Consider the following 19,658-nt stretch of genomic DNA (forward strand, 5'->3'; position numbering starts at 1 on the left):
TAGATAGATAGATGAAAGATAGATAGATGAAAGGCAGATAGATAGATAGATAGATAGATAGATAGATAGATAGATAGAAGATAGATGAAAGATAGATAGATAGATAGATAGATAGATAGATAGATAGATAGATAGATGGATGAAAGGCACAATATAAAAGATAGATAGATAGATAGATAGATAGATAGATAGATAGATAGATAGATAGATAGATGAAAGGCACTATATAATAGATAGATAGATAGATAGATAAGATAGATGAAAGGCACTATATAAAAGATAGATAGATAGATAGATAGATGAAAGGCACTATATAAAAGATAGATAGATAGATAGATAGATAGATAGATAGATAGATAGATAGATAGATAGATAGATAGATGAAAGGCACTATATAAAAGATAGATAGATAGATAGATAGATAGATAGATAGATAGATAGATAGATAGATAGATAGATGAAAGGCACTATATAAAAGATAGATAGATAGATAGATAGATAGATAGATAGATGATGAAAGGCACTATATAATAGATAGATAGATAGATAGATAGATAGATAGATAGATAGATAGATAGATAGATAGATGAAAGGCACTATATAAAAGATAGATAGATAGATAGATAGATAGATAGATAGATAGATAGATGAAAGGCACTATATAAAAGATAGATAGATAGATAGATAGATAGATAGATAGATAGATAGATAGATAGATAGATGAAAGGCACTATATAAAAGATAGATAGATAGATAGATAGATAGATAGATAGATAGATAGATAGATAGATAGATAGATAGATAGATAGATCAAGAGCTGTTTGTGGGTGGCAAGTGGGGTGACTGCCCCAGGCCCTGCACCTAAGGGGGCCCTGCTTTTGAGGTCCATGTGTCCCGTTCGAGCGGATTTGTCAAGTTATATTCTCCAGTTATATTTTAATAAAGTCTGCATGTTATCTTGCACAAAATTATCTGAATACTATAATAAGAAAATCTGGTATATGTTAACCTGATTTTTATTAAATTTACGTGCAAGTTTATACAGGCCACACATACCAGTAACAGCATTTGATGTAACCAGCCCGCCTGGGTTGGTCATTTTGCCCCAAAGGGAAATTAAATTAAAACTTTAAGGAAGTTAAAAAAGAAATGTATTTGTTTGTTTTACACATATATATATATGTATTATATATAAAATATATATATGATATACTGTATATAAATGAAAGACTTCTGTGTGTGTGTGTGTGTGTGGAGCAGTCGGCTCAGCTCACGCTCAACTACAGTCATTGGAGTTGGTGTGAATTCTACAGAAGATGTAGTGAGACTTGCACTTGGCGAGATGGCACATGCGTGAACTTTACATTTTTAGCTCTTGCATGCATCTCACTTCACATTCAACCCAAGCAGACAAACTCAGCTTTGTGGTGCATGTTGTATGTTCACACAATGAGCTACCTACCATACGTTTGCCTGGATGTGTTCCAGTCTGTCCCACTCAATTTGTGCCACAGCTGCACTTGACTAACATATCCATCTCAGACAAGGTACGACCTGTCATGACCCACTCAGCTGATTCCCCAATAAACTGCTAGGAAGTCTTAGGGTTGTTTTTTGTCCCAAAGACCACACACAGCTAATACGTATATTTATATATACTGTATAAAAAAAACAAACAAACTTCAACTATCCTACTAAACACATAAGAATTTACATTGTACTCACTTTGAAAGGTGCTATATGAGATAACAGGTGACCTGATTGCTTATTGATTGGTTCTAAAACAAAATGATGCGATCAATGGAAAGAGAATGTTGTAAAGGTCAGAAGACAGCATCATGCTGGAGCCAAGCTGTGACTGAGCTCACTGGACCAGGCGCCTCACTTAAGAGGGTTATAAAGCACATTGTCGCCATCTAGTGGTTCAAGATGCAAATCTGTAAAAGGCAGACCCAAGGATAGTAGGAAGTGCATGATGGTGAGTGGAAATGAAGCAACATAAAATAAACAAAAAATAAAATTGTCGTTTATAAAATGTGCTTTTAATGACACACTTATATTGCACAACTTTATGGAAAAACAATTTATTAGAAAACAATACATTCTTCTCAAAAGAACAAAATTACAAAACAATTAGATTTGCAGATATTTACATATTATGGAATATAAATTAATTTAATACACTAACTATATTTACACACATTCTTATAACTGTAAAGAACATCTTCATTGAATACCACTGCTTATTCCAAATAATTTAACTGATTGATCAGCACATTTTCAGTTCCTGCTAATGGGAATTTTAACGGACCTTTGGCCACAGCAGCAACTGCCACAAAACGATTGCCAGCACTTGAGCTATTGTCATCATCTGTAATATTTAACATTAAATAAACTCCTCTTTGGCGGTATTAACTATTCACACAAAAAGACAAAAAAAGAGAACTCATTTTTGTTTATTTCTCTGAATCTGTATTGTCCTCAATACTGGGCGTCCGCAGTGGCTGCAGTTTTTTTGTTCCAACCAGCTTCATAATTTGAAGTCAGGCCTAATAAGTAGCAAAACTTGCCATTTAATTAAAGACCTGTTAGTGTTTTCATTTCTCCAAGACAAAAAATGTGTATTTTTTGCTTTCTGAGAACATTATCCATATGTTTTGTGGTCCTTCCCTTCTCTCTCATTTATTTGAAGAGATTGTATTAACACTAATGCTTCTCGATGCTTATACACAGGATTGTCATTTGTACCTCATTAATAACTGCTGGCTGGCTAAAAAAATGCAGCAGTTTCAGATAGGCAATTAAGTGTTTTGAACTGCAATAAGCAAGTTAACTAAAACTAAAACTATAAACCAAAAAATAGGTTTATTCGTAATGAAAAGAATTCTGATTAAGAAACAAGTTAAACTGAAAACCTGCAGCCACTGCAGACCTCCAGAAGCGTACCCCTGCAATAGAAGATCAAAGATTTTTATCAAGTATGCATGAATCACAATTCTAATAGTGTACTTTCCCATTTGAAATTGCAGTATATACAAAAATCCACATGAATCCACATCTCTAAAGAGCTTCATTTGTACTTTTATTTCCTAAATCTCTCTCTTAAGGACCATCATCATTGGCACAGAGACGTGTCCACTCTGGCACTGATGTAAGTTACCTTGCACAAAATTATCTGAATGAAAAGTGCCTAAGCATGACTAAATGCCCAGAAACTTTAACTGCCAGGATACAAAGTTAAGCAACATTTCACCATTTTCTCATTGTACATGATATGTGCAGGTTTAAGATGCAGTAACTTGTGTTAAATGTGGCATTAAAACTCTTTCAGTGGGCAAAATACCATCTTATGAATTTGGGCACATAAATCTTACAAACATACAACAGAAATTTCATTTTGCAAAACTCACAGAAAAACAAGAGTTAACAATGTTAGACACAACCCCACAAAAACAGTCAGTTGTCCGACCTTCAGACTCTGCTCAAGGCCCAAATCGGGGAAACAAAATGGAGCTGCAAAAAGAGCCGAGCTCACCTTGAAAGGAAGACATCGAGTCATTGAGTTTTGGGGATACCTCTTTTGTTCTTTTATGCTTATGATATACATTTCTTTGTCACTTTGATTCTACAAACATACTTGTGTTGTTTAATTTATATTTGTCCTTTTCTTCCATTTTATATATGGCCCTCAGTTCACCTGTTGTAATAATTTGAAAGTTGCAACTATAAATTAAGACACCTACATGAATTATAGATTTTATAGCTTTGCCTTTCTAATTTTGTATTTTATAATTTTCTCTGCCTAACATATACATTTTATTTCAACCTTTTTCATGAAATTTAAAATACATGCATTTATTTGTCTTTTTATTTCACCATAACTGAGACTCATACAGGAGAATATTCATCCATCCATTGTCTAACCCGCTGAATCCGAATAGGGTCACGGGGTCTGCTGGAGCCAATCCCAGCCAACACTGGGCACAAGGCAGAAACCAATCCTGGGCAGGGTGCCAACCCACCGCAGCAGGGGAATATTTGAAACCAAATTAAATGACTATGCAAATAAATAAATTTCTTGTGAAATAAATATATAAAAACACAATGATAGGCGAGTATAAATAATTAAATGTGTAATGAAACACTTCTTGCTGTTTGTCTTTTTATGTATTTATTTAATTATTACTTCATTTATTTCAGTGTCACCACACACAACATGAAACATGCAATGAAATGAAAACGGTCTCTTTCACCCATCACAGTTAAGATGGTGGGCTCTTGCTCATATTGCGCTTGGATTGGGGAATTGTCAACACAGCACGTATAAATAAAAAAATAAAAATAAAAAAAAAACGTAACTTTATTGGCAAACAGTACACATCAGCTGCAGACTCCTGACAGCCTCTTAAAATAAAGTAGCTGCTTAGGTCGGTAATTACGGGTAGCTCTTTTTGTACTTAAATCCGCCACAGGTATGCATAGTCACAAGTCTGAGCTGCATTTTGCTTGTGTTGAGAATCCAGCGGCTCACAGGCATTTGAAAAGCTGCGAGAGTGAACAGCCAATCAAAATACAGTGCTCTCTAGAGCCCGCCCTCTCAGCTTTGAGGGTGAAAACAACCTACCGGTATACTATGCTGCGTGCAGAGCCACTAAAGTAAAAGAAATAAAGAAATACATACAGAACTCAGGGACAAAAAACATGTTTTGTGACACATTTAATGATTTATGCTCACATGCCATTGTGTTTTTATTTATTGGTCTCATTTCACAGCACAGTTTCTTTATTTGTGTACTTATTCCATTTTGCCTAAAATATTCTTCCATATACTCAGTCTATAGCATCCATGTATTCTTTTGTATCCTATAAATATTGTTATTTAGTGATATTAATCAATTTTCTTTCCAAGTGTGTCCTGACCATTTGCAGATTCCACTTACATGACATGTACACATATACACAAACATACATATTTTTTTTTCCATACTGCACACATACACACACACAAACACACACATTTATATACAAAACAATGGATAGTAAAATCTGGTTTTGCCACAGAAAACAAATGGAGAATGGAGAAACTGCATATTAGTTTACTTTTTTCTCGTCCTATTTGCTCGCAGCCTCACATTTATTGGCACATTCTACTCTCTACGTGAAAATGTCCCGGTTAATAACTATGCCGTCTCCACTTTAAATCCCCATAATGCCAAAAACTGATTTAGCTGGAGTCTAGAAACCAGTAAACATATTTCAATCACTGACTGTCATGTTGCTTTTTCTAACTCCTAGTAATAAAATTAATACAGTTATTTCAAATACAAGTTGAGGTTTATAAAAAGACCTAAAACATTACTTAAAATAAAAATATAAATTGAAAATTGGAAGGTAGATTTTTTAAAATTGTGTGGACACTAACCATAAAACTGCTTGCAGGTATCAGTTGTGATGTTCCTGCACCATTGGGGCTAACAACAAGTATTGTTATTGTTCTATTAGGTTTAATGATAATATACTGTAGTAAACTGAATTAAATAATAAAGGAATGAAAACTGATAGAAATGATTCTGACAAAGCAGAAAAACCAAGATAAAAATTAAAAAATTTCTGTACTTAAAACTCCTGACACCCTGCGCTCACCACATGAAACAGGCTGACTAAAAAGTTTCTCTGCAGCAGCCCTGTGAGAGACGCGACATTAAACAAAAAGTATGGCTGGCAGCTGAAATTTTTATTCAGAACTTTTTGGGATGTCCTGTAGCTCACATAAGCTTTTTTGTAGCTACTTTTTACATTTATTTATATTTATCAGCTTCAAAATGTTAGAGCCATGATTCATCCACTCCAAAAACTCAACAAAAATTATATGCCACATTTTCAACCTTACATTTTCTAATTAGTTTCTCATTGTAATACAAGGATCATTCTTAAAAGCAGTGAGACATGGTAATAATAATCTTTCTGCCCTTTTCAAAATAACAAGAAACAAAATAGCCTTAGCCTTACAATATGTACAATAAAGACAAAAAAACAATCTGCACACTGCCATCAAAGTTATGAAATGCACAACGCTGCAAGGCACACATCCTTTGAGTGCATTCCACTACAGCAGAGAGACTTTCAGTCTTGCTGTATACCTACATCGACTGCATGAATGCCTTTCACACATGTGAGCACAGACAGACACACACATACATACATACACGTGCTAATAATTAAACTCATCTTTACCTGCCTAGAGGAAGCAGCTGCTCATCCTGCTAAAACCAACATTTTGGATATTCAAATCAAAGAAGATGGAATAACCTCAAAATGCAATCAGATACAGCCATATCAAATATGATCAAATCACCCCAACTGCACGTCAGTGGAATGGGAGAGGAAATCAAAGTAGCTTCCAAAAAAAAAAAATAAATAAAATTTTACATAAAAGGCATTGTGGATGATAACTGAATCAAGGCCCAGGAACTATCATGAAGCCATAATATTTTCAATTGTTTATAACACACGATGAAGGCTAATAAACTGACTAATGACCAGCGACAGTGGGCAGCACTTTATTAAATGCCAAGCAAATGAATATTCCACTAGAATAGCAGACCACTACTTGTGTTTAGTGTGGTCACGTACACAACTCTTGTAACAAGTTCTCACCTTAACTGTATTTAGAATATTAGAAACATTTAGACAAGAACAGGCCATCCATTCAGCCCAACGACGCTCATAAGTCCTATCCACTTAAATACGCCAAAATAACATCAAGTCGAGTTTTGAAGGCCACTAAAATCCTACCGTCTACCACACTCCTTGATAGCGTCTTCCAAATGTCTGTGATTCTCTGTGTGAACAAAAACTTCCTAATGTTTGTGTGAAATTTACTCTTAACAAGTTTCCAACTGCATTCCCATGTTCTTGTTGAACTCTTTTTATGTCACTTCTTAATCTCCAGTTGCTTCAATGGAGCTCTTTAATGATTCCCCATAATTCACTCCCTGCAGTCCTAGAACTGCTGATTTGTTTATGCAATCATATTTTTGATCGGCCTCACTGTTTTCTTGAAGATAAATACATTGCAGCAAAAGGCAGGCAAAGAAATAAAGATAAATATCTTAGCATACTAAAAATGTGGTTTCACCTTACTATATATAGATTTTTTTTTAAATAAAAGTGCAAGGAAATTTATGAGTAGTTCATCAACATGACCATACATAGGATTCTGATTCTTCAAGCAGCCAATAATGAGAACAATATAGAATTAAAAGCAAAGAAACAAGACCCTGTTGCATCAAACACATCTAAAAATATTACATTGCAAACAAATAAGTATAATTGTGCTTTCAGCAGACCGACTTGTATGTGTTTCTACATGGAGATCAACAGTGACAAATGGTCTGAAAGTAGTTACTAGGGAAAAAAATAGCCAGTATTTCATTTCTCTTTAAAATAATTACAAGTGTCTTCAACTAACTAATCCATCCTTTCAACGAATTACTCCTTCCTTGGCAAAATTTTGTAATGTACAAATGAAAAAGAGTTTCAATGAGCTTTATTCACACTGATACAAGCAGGTGGAGATTTCTGTAAGGAGAACAATTCTTGTAGCTGTGAGTTATAAAGCACTAATCCAGCAAAAGATCTCTAAATAAGCTGATTTTCAAAAAGCTTTCAATCCTGATTGAGAAATTTACTGCTCTGAGTTTTACTGTGCTTGTAAATGCACCATATTTTTAAGTCATGAAGGTTCAGGTGGAAACCATATGCACAACTAATTAAATTAAATTAAAGTATACTTAAATAAGCATTGCGGTTATGGATCTTTATAACTTGTTTACCTTTAATTTAATTATTTGGCCTATGAAAACTCTTAACAGATCCAAAGTTAATAATGTTTCAGTTCATAACCACAGGTGGTTGAATCCCACTCATAAACTATGCTGTCAACACTCATGTCCCCCTACAGAACAGTTGCTAGATCACAAAACATCCAGATTTCATTAAAATTCTCAAGATGCTCATTCAAACATACATACACACACAAACATATATACACATTCAATAATGCAAAAAACATCTTGCTTCCTATTCGTTCGGCTCAAAATGCTCGCTGGTTTTCAATTTTTTGGAGCGTTTAGCGCTTGTCCCACGCTTCTATAAATGCCAGGAAATCCAATACCATTAGCTAATACTCCAGCAGATGGTTTGCTAAAATATACTTTGGCAATTTCTACTTGAATTATTCTAACAGATCATATGTTATGAGGTGACTGGTTTAAAGAATATTAAATTACATTGTAAGAACCAAAATAACGATCAAAATATATTTCACTTTTAAAAAGAATGTACTTTTTTGTTGCAGGCGATGCATGGGGCTATAAAATACACATATACATATACTCATATATACTGTATATATGCACTGTATATATATATATATATATATATAAAATGTGTGTGTGTGTAGTGTTTCATTACCTAGTACATGAGCACACACATATATACAGTGTACCTATGCCTTCAGAAAGACACCTTCAAGATTTACCCATTTTGTTATGTTGAGCCTTATGCTATAATCATTTAGATTCATTTTTTCCCTTGACAAGCAACACTCAATAATACAGAATGACAATACTAAAACAGGATTTCAGTCATTTTTACAGAATTGGTAAAAAATTTAAACCTGAAATATCACATTGACGCAAGCATTCAGACCCTTTGCTGTGTCACTTGTAATTTAGCTCTGATGCAACCCATTTTATTGAATATCAGTGATGTGTTTCTGCTGTATACCTTGGTCCACCTGTGGTCAATTCAGTTGACTGGACAATGTTTGTTCTAATTGTGGTCAATTCAACTGATGATTAGGAAAGGCACACTCTTGTCTATAGAAACATCCACAGCAGACAATGTGTATCAGAACATAAAACAAGCTATGAGGTTAAAGGAATTGTCTACCGAGCTTAGAGGCAGGATTGTGTTGCGGCACAGATCTGAGGAAAGCTACTAAAAAGCAGCATTGAAGGTTCCCATTCTTAAAAGTTTGGAACAACTATGGTTCTTCTAATAGGTGGCTGCCAGTCAAACTGATCAAGCTGAGGAAAAGGATCTTGGTAAGGGAGGTGACCAAGAGCCCAATGGTCACTCAGGCTGAGTTCCAGAAAGCATGCATAAAGATGGCAGAAACCTCCAGAAGGACAGTCATCATCGTAACACTCTATTGATGGATAAGACAACACTTGGTGTGTGGGTGTGTTTGTGTGTGTCCTGTGGTGGGTTGGCACCCCGCCCAGGATTGGTTCCTGCCTTGTGCCCTGTGATGGCTGGGATTAGCTCCAGCAGACCCCCATGACCCTGTGTTCGGATTCAGCGGGTTGGAAAATGGATGGATGGCTGAAAGCGCGGCTGTAGTTTGTGAAAAGGAAACTAAAGGACTCTCATACTGTGACAAAAAGTCTTTCTGGTCTCATAAAACCAAGATTCAACAGTTTAGCCTCAATTCCAAATGTCACTTCTGAAGGAAAACAGGCACTGTCATCATGTGTGCAAAATGATTCCAACAGTGAAGTATGACGGTGGCAGCATCATAGTGTGGAATTGTTTTCCAGCAGCAGGAACTGAAAAACGAGTTGGGTTTGAGGGAAATCTGAAAGGAGCAAAGGACATACATATTCTTAATGAAAACCTTCTTCAGAGTGCACTGGACCTCGGACTGAGCTGAAAGGTCACTTTCCAACAGGATGATAACCCTAAGCACAAAGCCTAAACAACACAGGAATAGCTTTGGGATAATTCTTGGAATGAACCCAATCGAAAATCTCCTGAGAGAACAAAAATAGCTGTCCACTGAAGGTCTCCTTCCAACCAGACAGAGCATGAGAGGATCAACAGAGAAGAATGATACAAAATTCCCAAATCCAAGTGTGAGAAAGTTGTTGTGTTATAACCAAGAAGACTCCAAATTTTATTCGCTGTCAAAGGGGCATCAACTAAGTGCTGAGGAAAGGGTCTGAATACTTCTGCAATGAGAAATTTTAGATATTTAATTTTAATAAATTTGCAACAATTCCTAAAATCCTTTTTTGATTTTGCAGTTTGTCATTTTGGGTTGAGTGTCCTTGACATAAGCAAAAATAATTTTCAAATATGATTGTAATTGAGTTGAGGCAGCGATATAGCAAAATGTGAAAAAAAGTGAAGGAGTCGGAATACATTCCGAGCCCAATGAATTTATGTTTATATATAAATGTAGTGTATTTTATATATACATTCAAAGTATGTGTACTATAGATTTAGATACTTCTGTATATACATAAATACAGTAGACCACACAAACATATAGGCGTGCCCATGTATTTATCTGCAAATGTGAATTTGTGTGCATTATAGACATCAAATACAATTTTAAGAGTGAAGTAAATCTAATTGGATGCACAATTCAAAATATATACTATACAGGGTTCTTCAAAAGCTGTGCATTACAGATAAAATACAAAAAAAAAGGAATCATTTTTCTGGAGCAGATCTAATGTCTAATTCTTTCCAAACAAATTTCATGTCAACATTTTCTTCAGGTGCAAAAAGGAAAAACATGGCAAAGCTTATCGTTTTTCCCTTTGCAATGCACAGCTTTTGGGACACCATGCAATTAATGATATATAGGTGATTTATATCAACAGTTGTACACCACATACACAATAAAGTATACATTACAACAAACGGTACTGGCATGAATATGAAAAAAAATGAAGTCATACTTTAAATTAAAATTCATTTTACAGCCTCATAATTTACATAATGATTATCTGCCTTTCAACATATATTCTTCCACAATCTCTATGAAGAACTAATGATGCTGCCTGTACTGTATAAAGTGACAAGGGGAACACACAAGTTTAAAAAAAAAATGTAAAAGGATATTGATTTTAATCTTTCAGGGTCACATTCTTCTTAATACAATTGTAATACAGAGAATGGTGTCATGTAAACAACTATTTCTTCCTTCTAATACTATTGTACAACATATTCTATAATAAACAGTATACCTTTATGTAATGCCACACAAATGTTGTACAAATGATATACTGCATATTTTTTAATCTGTTACTGTGAATTTAATCGTGGTATTAAGGTAATACCAGTGTTCAAAACTCAAAAAGAGGCTGAACTTCCAGAAACTCGTAACCTTGTAAGTGACGCTAAGTAAAATACAGTAGCACTGGGCACTTGGATTTTTTTTTTTAGTAGCATGTAATTTATTAAGTAGGCTGCACGTGTTGAGCCTATAAAGAAGCAAACGCCTCCTACCTCTTTCTTTCCTGAAATTCACATCTTGAATATGTGTGCACAGTCCAAAAACATCTACTTATACTTTTATATAATTTAAATCCAACAACACATTTTGCTGTGCTGAAATGGACCCATACTGGATACTGAACAGTACTCAATCATTTCAATTTACACCCAAACAATACAAATAAGCTTAAAACTAAAAAGAAAATATTGAAAAGCAATATATTAATCATTTAAAAATACAATTATGGAATAAGCTTGTTATTCCATTAGTTAATTTGTAAGTGACTAAAAATCACCAGTTCTCCATAGAACAATGCATTTAATATATGCCTATTAAAACATTCATCCTCCTTTGGACGTTTTTATGTTTAATTGTTTTACAACATTGAATCACAGAGCATTTAATCTGGCTTTTATGACACTGATTAACACGAAAAGACTCATGAAGGCAAACCAGAATTAGTTCAATGTCTGTAGTCACAATGTTTCAAGTTCTGTTACTCTGCTACACTGATATCTGGAAGGTCCACCTGCTGCCAAGCCACTGCCCTAATAACAACTAGTGCAAAAAGGCAACTCCGTAACAAGATTATTGAAAACGACAGTCACGGCATGGATCTAACACAATGTGCAAGTCATTCAACACTCCTCGGAGTTCAGTTAGGTCAGTTGGGGAGATTATGCAGGCAGTAACTCTTGTCCGTGAGCGTCACCAACTGCAGCTTTATGGGAGAGTGGCAAAAAAGGAAGCCACTGTTGAAAGAATGCACGTGACATCTTAAGAGTTTGCCAGAAGGTACATGGCAGAGTCTAAAGTCAGCAGGAAGAAAATTCTGTGATTTAATGAGACCAAAACTCAGCATTTTGGCCAACACAATAAATGCTACATTTGGGTAAAGCCAAACACCACATAGCTCAGAAACACACCATCTGAACTGTCAAGCATGGTGGTGGCAGTATCATACTGTGGGGACGTTTCTCTGCAGCAGGCCCTGGAAAGATTATGAAGGGAGAGGGTAAAGAGAGTGCAACTAAATACAGGGAAATCTTTGAGGAAAACCTAATGAACTCTGCAATAGATCTGTGATTTATCTTCCAGCAAGACAACAACCCAATTCATAGAGCAAAAGATACACAGGAAAGTCTTAAATAACAACATTAATGTCCTAGTGGTCAATCGGAGTTGTGACCTCAGTCCAGCTGAAAATGTATGGTTTGACTTGAAAATAGTTGCTCATTTAATTGCAACAGCAGATGTGCAACAGCTGATAGAGCTGTAGGAATTGTGAGGGTAGTGAGTAAAAAAGTCTGCAAACCTGATGCATTCTGCAAGAGAGTTAAGACAACGGCCCCAAAAATAAAGGCAAAACTACTCAGGAATGGCTTAAAAATAACATTAATGTCCTGGAGTGGCCCAGATTTGAGTCCAGATCTCAATTCAATTGAGAATGTGTAACTGGACTTGGAAAAAAGAACTGTTCACTCGGGTTCTCCATGCGACCTGATTGAGCTTGAGCAGTTTTGCAAAGAAGAATGGGGAAAAATGACAGAGTTTAGATGTGCAAAGCTAACAGGAAGAAACCAAAGCTCACAGACTCAAGGCTGTCATGGCTGCCATCGACAAATATCGATCGAAGGGCACAAATACTCAGGCAATCAATTATTTTGTATTAAATACAATAAATTTAGACTGATTTGTAATCATTTCTTTCACTTTGAAATATAAGAGTATTTTTCTGATGATCAGTGTCAAAAAGTCATATTAAATACACTGTTATTTACTGTTATAAAACATGAAAAACTCCAAGGAGGGGTCAATACTTTTTATAGACTTTCTATAATGGATTGTAGTAGATTTCATATTTGCATATATCTACATTAAATCTGAAAGAAGTATAAACACTTGCTTGAAACTGAAGTGACTTCCAGGTAGCAAACTGGATGCCTCTACCCAGTGAACTCTCTCCCAGTCCAAGTTAGAAAAGAGTGGGCTGAACCTCAAGTATTAAAGATATTAAACAGAGAAGTATTTAAGAGAAGTGCTTGTACAAATCCCACAAAAAGGTATAGTCCAACTTATGTTTTTAGTGTTTCCTTAATTTTGTCCATTAGTTTTCCAGTGTCAAGAAGGCTGTCTCAGCAACTGAATGGCACCTGCCTCCATCAATGTCTTCAGCGCTCTTGACTCCGCACTGAGGTCATGAGAGGAATCCTATGGGAGAAGATTCAGCATTAATTCAGCTTGGACAGTGGAAAACCAGGCAGGTGGGGGTTATACATTCTGGCAAATTAGCTCCAAAACATTCTTTAACTGCATTACCTCACTTTGCAGTTAGAAAAGAATGAAGCATATAATTCTAGGAAGGCATTTCCAGCTGGCTTTTTGATTGTGAGAATCTCACATAGGCAAAAATGAAACAATGTATGTGCACATGTGTGTGTTGTTTTCAGAGAGTCATGAGTGTGCTTGAATGTGCAAATGAAAACAATTGAAGCAATTGTGACTAGGTGTGGTTTCTACACATACCAAATCATTTCTAAACCGAACCAACTTGATAGGCCCTCTGGATTTCCTCCCAAGTCTGTATTTATTTCCAAAAGGGTGAGACTTCAGGATCATTTTGTTACTCATTTAGATTACTGGTATTATCTTTACAGCAGTCATCTGGTTTCCTATGTATTAATAAACTGATATGCTGTACTAGACAGCACACTTATGCAGTGCTGAATGTTACTTTCGCACTTCTTAAGTAGACTCAGTACAAGTGTGAGGCTGGTCATTGTCTGTTAGGAGTTCCCCTGTTGCCCCCAAGCCTGCTAGATGTTTTCACTGGGGACTTCAGTTTTCCTCCTACATCCCAAAAATATGGGACAAATAGAGGGTCTCAATTTGACCACTGTGTGTGAGTCTGGGTGTGCACCAATGGATTAGTGCCCTGTCTACAGTCAGCTACTGCCTAATACCCAGTGCTTCTGGGATATCTGGGGTAGGCTTCAATACCCCACCTCCTAAATTGGATTTAGCAGCTTAAACCATGGAATGGATGGATATAATGTACTGCATTCCAATACTTCTACAGCTCAGTTTCATTTTAAAACATGGAACTGACTAAATTCAAATCACTGAAACAATCACCGATAAATTACAATTCAAATATCCCAAAAATCGGCATTTTTCTGCCTGCTCAAAAAATATAGTGGGGCCAGAATGCTTCCATTCTCTTTGCAAGTACTGACAGAAGTGGGTGTAAATCAGCAACAATGCCCTGAAATGGACAACTGCACACAAAAACAGACACTGTTCTGACAGAGTTATACCACAAGAATAAAATATTTTAAGGAACAGGAGACAAAGTTACAAAGTCACAAGGCAGGCAAAAATTGTTAAACTATGGGTTCAAAACAAGAACCCTAATTAAAAGTCAAAGTTCAAGTTTTTGTTAGAGCTCCAATATACTAAAGACCTTTGAAACACACAGAAATATATTCTAAGATTTTGTAAATGAGATCCACAATCTTGGATATTATGGAGCACATGGTGCAAACTTGTAAATGGTTGTGCTGATGATGTCATGTGACGCAACTTCCAGAAAAGTTCCTAAACAACCCATCATGGCAATGGATATTCACAAAAAAACCAAATGATGACATGGAGAATTTCATAACATAAAATGAAACATATCTAAAGCAAAACATAACCTGCAAAGAATAATCCCTTTAGATTCCTTGACATTCAGAACCTCGTAAATGTTAAGCAGACATCTGAAAAAAAATGCATTCAGCCAGGGAAAATAATAAAGATGACCAAATTGTAATAGATGCACACTAACAAACTGGGGAATGCAGAGTGACTTGTCTGGAGACTAAACACCTCGAGGAACCCCATATTATAATAGGCAGAAAATAAAAATTTCAAGCAGAAGCCAATCCAACTAGAGTTCACTGAAGGATCCAATTACATCTGACAACAAAGCCTACTGCTGTGCAAGGGTACTGGCAAGAAGAGACACATGCATATGAAAACCTTTGATTACCCAAACACAATGCCTACACCAGGGGTGCCCACACTTTTTCGGCTTGCGAGCTACTTTTAAAATGACCAGGTTGAAATGATCTACCTACATTAAAAATGCTATATATATATATATATATATATATATATATATATATATATATATATATATATATATATATATTATATATATCGCCTGGATAGTCCCCGACTTGAACATGTTACTCCTTGGCCATGAGAGGGCAGCCACCCGGGGCTATTTGGGGGCCACAGGGACGGAGCAGGGATGCTCTTTATGAGAGGACGTGGCCACCCCAGGCGCCGGACAGTTAGAGAAGCCTGGATGGCAGCACTTCCGCCACACCAGGAAGTGCTGCCGGAAGTAATTCCGAGAACACCCGGAGTACTTCCAGGTGCTTTCCTGACACTTCCGCCACACCAGTAAGTGGAGCACCTGGGGCTCATCCGGGTCATAATAAAAGGGGAAGCCTCCCTCCAGTAGACAAGCCAGAGTTGGGAGGAAGGAGACGAAGCTTGTGAGGAGGAAGAAGGAGGTCGAGAGAGAGAGAGAGAGAGAGAGAGAGAGAGAGGGAGAAAGAGAAAGAAGAAGAAGAAGATAGTGGAGAGAGTTGGTGTGAGAACATTGTGGTGCAGTGAAAGAAAAATAAAAAAAATGTGTTTTGGACATTCTGGTGTCGGTCTGTCTGTGTCTGGGGGTACGCTTTCCACAATATATATACTGTACTAGACATTAAGCCTGTTACAATAACGGGCGCTAGAACAGTAGTGCATAAACATAAGTAGGAACAGTCTATATTAAATGGCAATGGACCTTGACCTCATTCTGTTTGTCTTAATTTTTTTTTGTCAAAAATATTTTTGCAAGAAGCCTAAAGTAAAATAATAATAAAAATAAAATTGAAATGTATATGACAACACAGTAAGTATAATTAATATTGTCTTAGTGTAAAACTTTGTAACAATCTGTAAGACACAATATCTGAAGAAGATATTTAGGAAAAATGTTCTTTTTTTTGCCTCATGAAATGTTTCTATAAAATTTCATTACAGACAACATTTCTTGTAAATATTCTGTCTGAATTTGGCAACAGTTTGCCTTGATCAGGACCATCTACAACCTTGACAACGTCATCTGGAAAACTTCTAACTCTTGATAATGCAATATATAACTGACCTTGGCTGAATACTGGTTCTGGCAAGTAAATGCCAATTTTTTCTAAGGTTTGCTCTTCTGAGTCTTTCTCTTTTAGCGTTTTTCTGACGCTCATTTTCTTTTTCTTCAATCGATCTATTTGCTCCTATTTTTCTTTGTCTTTCAGCCTTTCTTTTGTTGATGTTTACTTGTTGAGCTGACCGTTCTTCCAGGAGATGTTGCTTATATACGATTTGATTGTCTGTGTCTTTTGTCCTACGTGTCGTATCCTTTTTTTGGGTGGCATGTTGTTAGTAGATATGTCCGTAATATTTTCTCTTACAGTAATACTGGCTTGTATGTGGCTGTTATATGCGTCACTGTATTGTGTGTCTTTAATTTTCTCTCGCAGTAATACTGGTTTGTATTTCCATAAAATGCTTGTAATTTTCTCTGACAGTAATACTGGCTTTGTTGTCCGTAATATGACTTTAATTTTCTGTCACAACAGTGGGCAATCAGCAGAGTGTCCCTAGTAACTGATTTAATGTGTGGCGTGTAGCTGATAATTGTTCCCGTGGCATCTCCACAGCAAGTACTGTTTAGTTCACCAGCAAGTATTTTAATCTGTGGTGGCGTGCAACTGATTATTGTATGTGTGGCATCTCCCCTCAACGGATTTTATGTGCTGGGCCGCGACTACCCAATCAGCACTCTCCCCAGCAATGTTGTCCTTTATTTCTTATCATGTGCGGCAGCGCCTAGGCCATTCCCTTCTTTAGTCGACATAAATTGGAAGGCTAACTAGATCACATCCGTAGTTTTGCAATAGCCCGCGCGTTTGATCATGCGTGTGGGATGAACAGTGTGTTAGAAGAAAGATCTCAGACTGGCTGCCCTGTATGTCAATCAAGTGGCAAATGCCGTAGGGAGGATATATGATAGACTAAAATGTAAAAAAAATTTTTGAATGCAACGCGATCTACCTGCACTACCTTTGCGATCTACTGGTCGATCGCGATCGGCGCATTGGGCTCCCCTGGCCTACACTGTACGGTTATCTTCTATAATGTGTGTGCCTTTTTTATATCACTATGCATGCAAAAAAAAAAGTTTTTTTTTCTCTCAATAATGATGCCTATTAATACAATCTCCATATGTATAAAATCCAACGTCTGTCTGCCTATATGTCTGTCCTCTTTTCCCAAGAGAACTACTTAACGGATTTAGAGGATTTAGATCAGATTTTTTTCTATAATTTGCTTGAACATTCCAGTTGATTTTGCAACTTCAATCATTGCACTAAATATCATAGTTCACTTGCAGGAGCGATATATCCGTGCTAATCCGAGACAGAGGCTGCGGGCCGAGGGGAGGGGGAAGTGTGACATCAAGAGTGGAGAGCCAGGCAGGCCCCTTCTTACTTATGTGCCAGCCTCCGTTCGAATCGGTCTACCTATGGCCACGTATTGGACTGTACCTTGCCTCTGCTTAGATAGTGGTATCTGTTTGTTTATTGATTTTTAAAGTTTGTCCTGTTTCACTACTATGCAGGCGGAACCGCAGGTGACAGCTAGTAAGTAATATAATGTAATGAAGACCAGTGCTGCCTCACAGGTCCAGATGAGTGGCTTCATAATTTACTTTAATTATTTACTCATTTATTGTCATTTTAATTTTCGCAAAACACTTCAAGCTACATTTTTTTGTGTGAAAAAGTGCTATATATATACAGTATACATATATATATATATATATATATATATATATATATACCCTGTATATATATATACAGTGGCACTTCGGTATACATCCTTAATTCGTTCCAGATCCTTTGACTTATACCCAACAGGACGTGTACCAAACAAATTTTTCCCATAAGAAAAAAAGGGAAAATGATTAATCCGTTTCCATGAAAAAAAATCCTATTGTTATTGGCATATTATACATTGATGCGGTTGTATAAAATAATTTAAACACTTCTTAATACTAAAATACATAAATACAAAAGCAATTAAATGAAATAAATAAAATTTAACATCACTTTACTTTTTAATAACGTCTTTGTTTTTCACAATTGTACATATCATTGTTCTCGGCATACGGTATGCAGCAGCCAAGTCCCGGATACGCATGCCACCTTCATACTTTTCAACAATCAATTCAAATTTATGCAAAAAAACACAAAATCACAGAGAGTTATAGCGCGGGTTGTTCAGTGAATGCTAGCAACTGGCGTACTGACGCTCGTGGGCAGTCTGTGTCTCAAGAGAGGTAAACAAGGGACTTTAGCTCGATGGCCGTGGGGGGCAGAGCTGCGTGTAACATCATCACGCCTCCCATGTAATCATGTGAACTGACTGTGAACACAGTAAGGAGAGAAGAAGAGCTCCCAAAGAGCGCTGAAGAAAAATGCATACAAGCTTATTCATAAGTGCAGTTCATAAGTGCAGCTACTGCGGAAATAAAGCACGGTGTAAACCATAAGTTTAAATTAAGTTTATGGAAACGCTCCCGATGCCGTTTGTCATGACTTCGTCGAATACTTTATTCGCGAGATACAAGTTTAATGAGAAGGCACGAGGTATAAACGAGACTTTGGATCACTTTGTAACGGAGTTAAAATTGCTGTAGCGAGATACTTTTAAGTGCGCAGTACGAGTGATCACTTCCATGCATCAAACCTGTTCAAAAAACGCATTACACAATTGACAAGGTAGAAAAGAATATGCTCCCGAGCTGAGCTGCACAGCTAACGCGGTCGCGTCGAAAGCAACTTCACGCTGCCACCAAATACTCACTGAAAAATCCACAAGTTAATACACACGCTGTCTCTAGAGTTTCTCCACACTCAATGTATTCCTCGCATCCCCGTTATACCCTCTGATCTCCCATTTTAATTCAAATGCCTCCAATTTCTAATATGGTTCTGCTGCGCGATGACAAGTCATAAGTCTCAGGGACAGACCCTACAAAAGGTTACCATTGATTTCAGGCAAGATTGCTTTTCTCCTGGACAACTATACGTTGCATTCTCAAGAGTGAGCTCGCGCAGCTTCGTCATGTTACAACCGGAGTGCTGAACTGACAACTTGCTATATAAAGAGAACTATAAAAATCGTAATAAACAAACAATAAAACAGTGGAGAACCCATGGATTAAATAAAAAGGCAGCTTCCTTGGCGAAGCAAGGAAAAAGGA

The 19,658-nt window shown here is 36.5% G+C and overlaps 2 protein-coding genes across 3 annotated transcripts in view; one reads left to right on the forward strand and one right to left on the reverse strand.

The window, feature by feature from the left end:
- kcnj5 (potassium inwardly rectifying channel subfamily J member 5) overlaps positions 1-19,658 on the forward strand; it is a 79,475-nt gene that overhangs the window by 47,174 nt on the left and 12,643 nt on the right. The gene's annotated exons all lie outside the window — the stretch shown is intronic.
- The window catches only part of st3gal4 (ST3 beta-galactoside alpha-2,3-sialyltransferase 4), a 157,519-nt gene continuing 147,180 nt past the window's right edge, over positions 9,320-19,658 (reverse strand). For both annotated transcript variants that reach the window (XM_039764071.1, XM_039764072.1), the window contains one exon: positions 9,320-13,504. In XM_039764071.1, the coding sequence (XP_039620005.1) occupies positions 13,415-13,504 (90 nt within the window). In that variant the 3' untranslated portion in view covers positions 9,320-13,414. The remainder of the gene's footprint in view (positions 13,505-19,658) is intronic.

This window comes from Polypterus senegalus, chromosome 9 (assembly GCF_016835505.1).
Source record: "Polypterus senegalus isolate Bchr_013 chromosome 9, ASM1683550v1, whole genome shotgun sequence".
Taxonomy (NCBI): Eukaryota; Metazoa; Chordata; class Cladistia; order Polypteriformes; family Polypteridae; genus Polypterus; species Polypterus senegalus.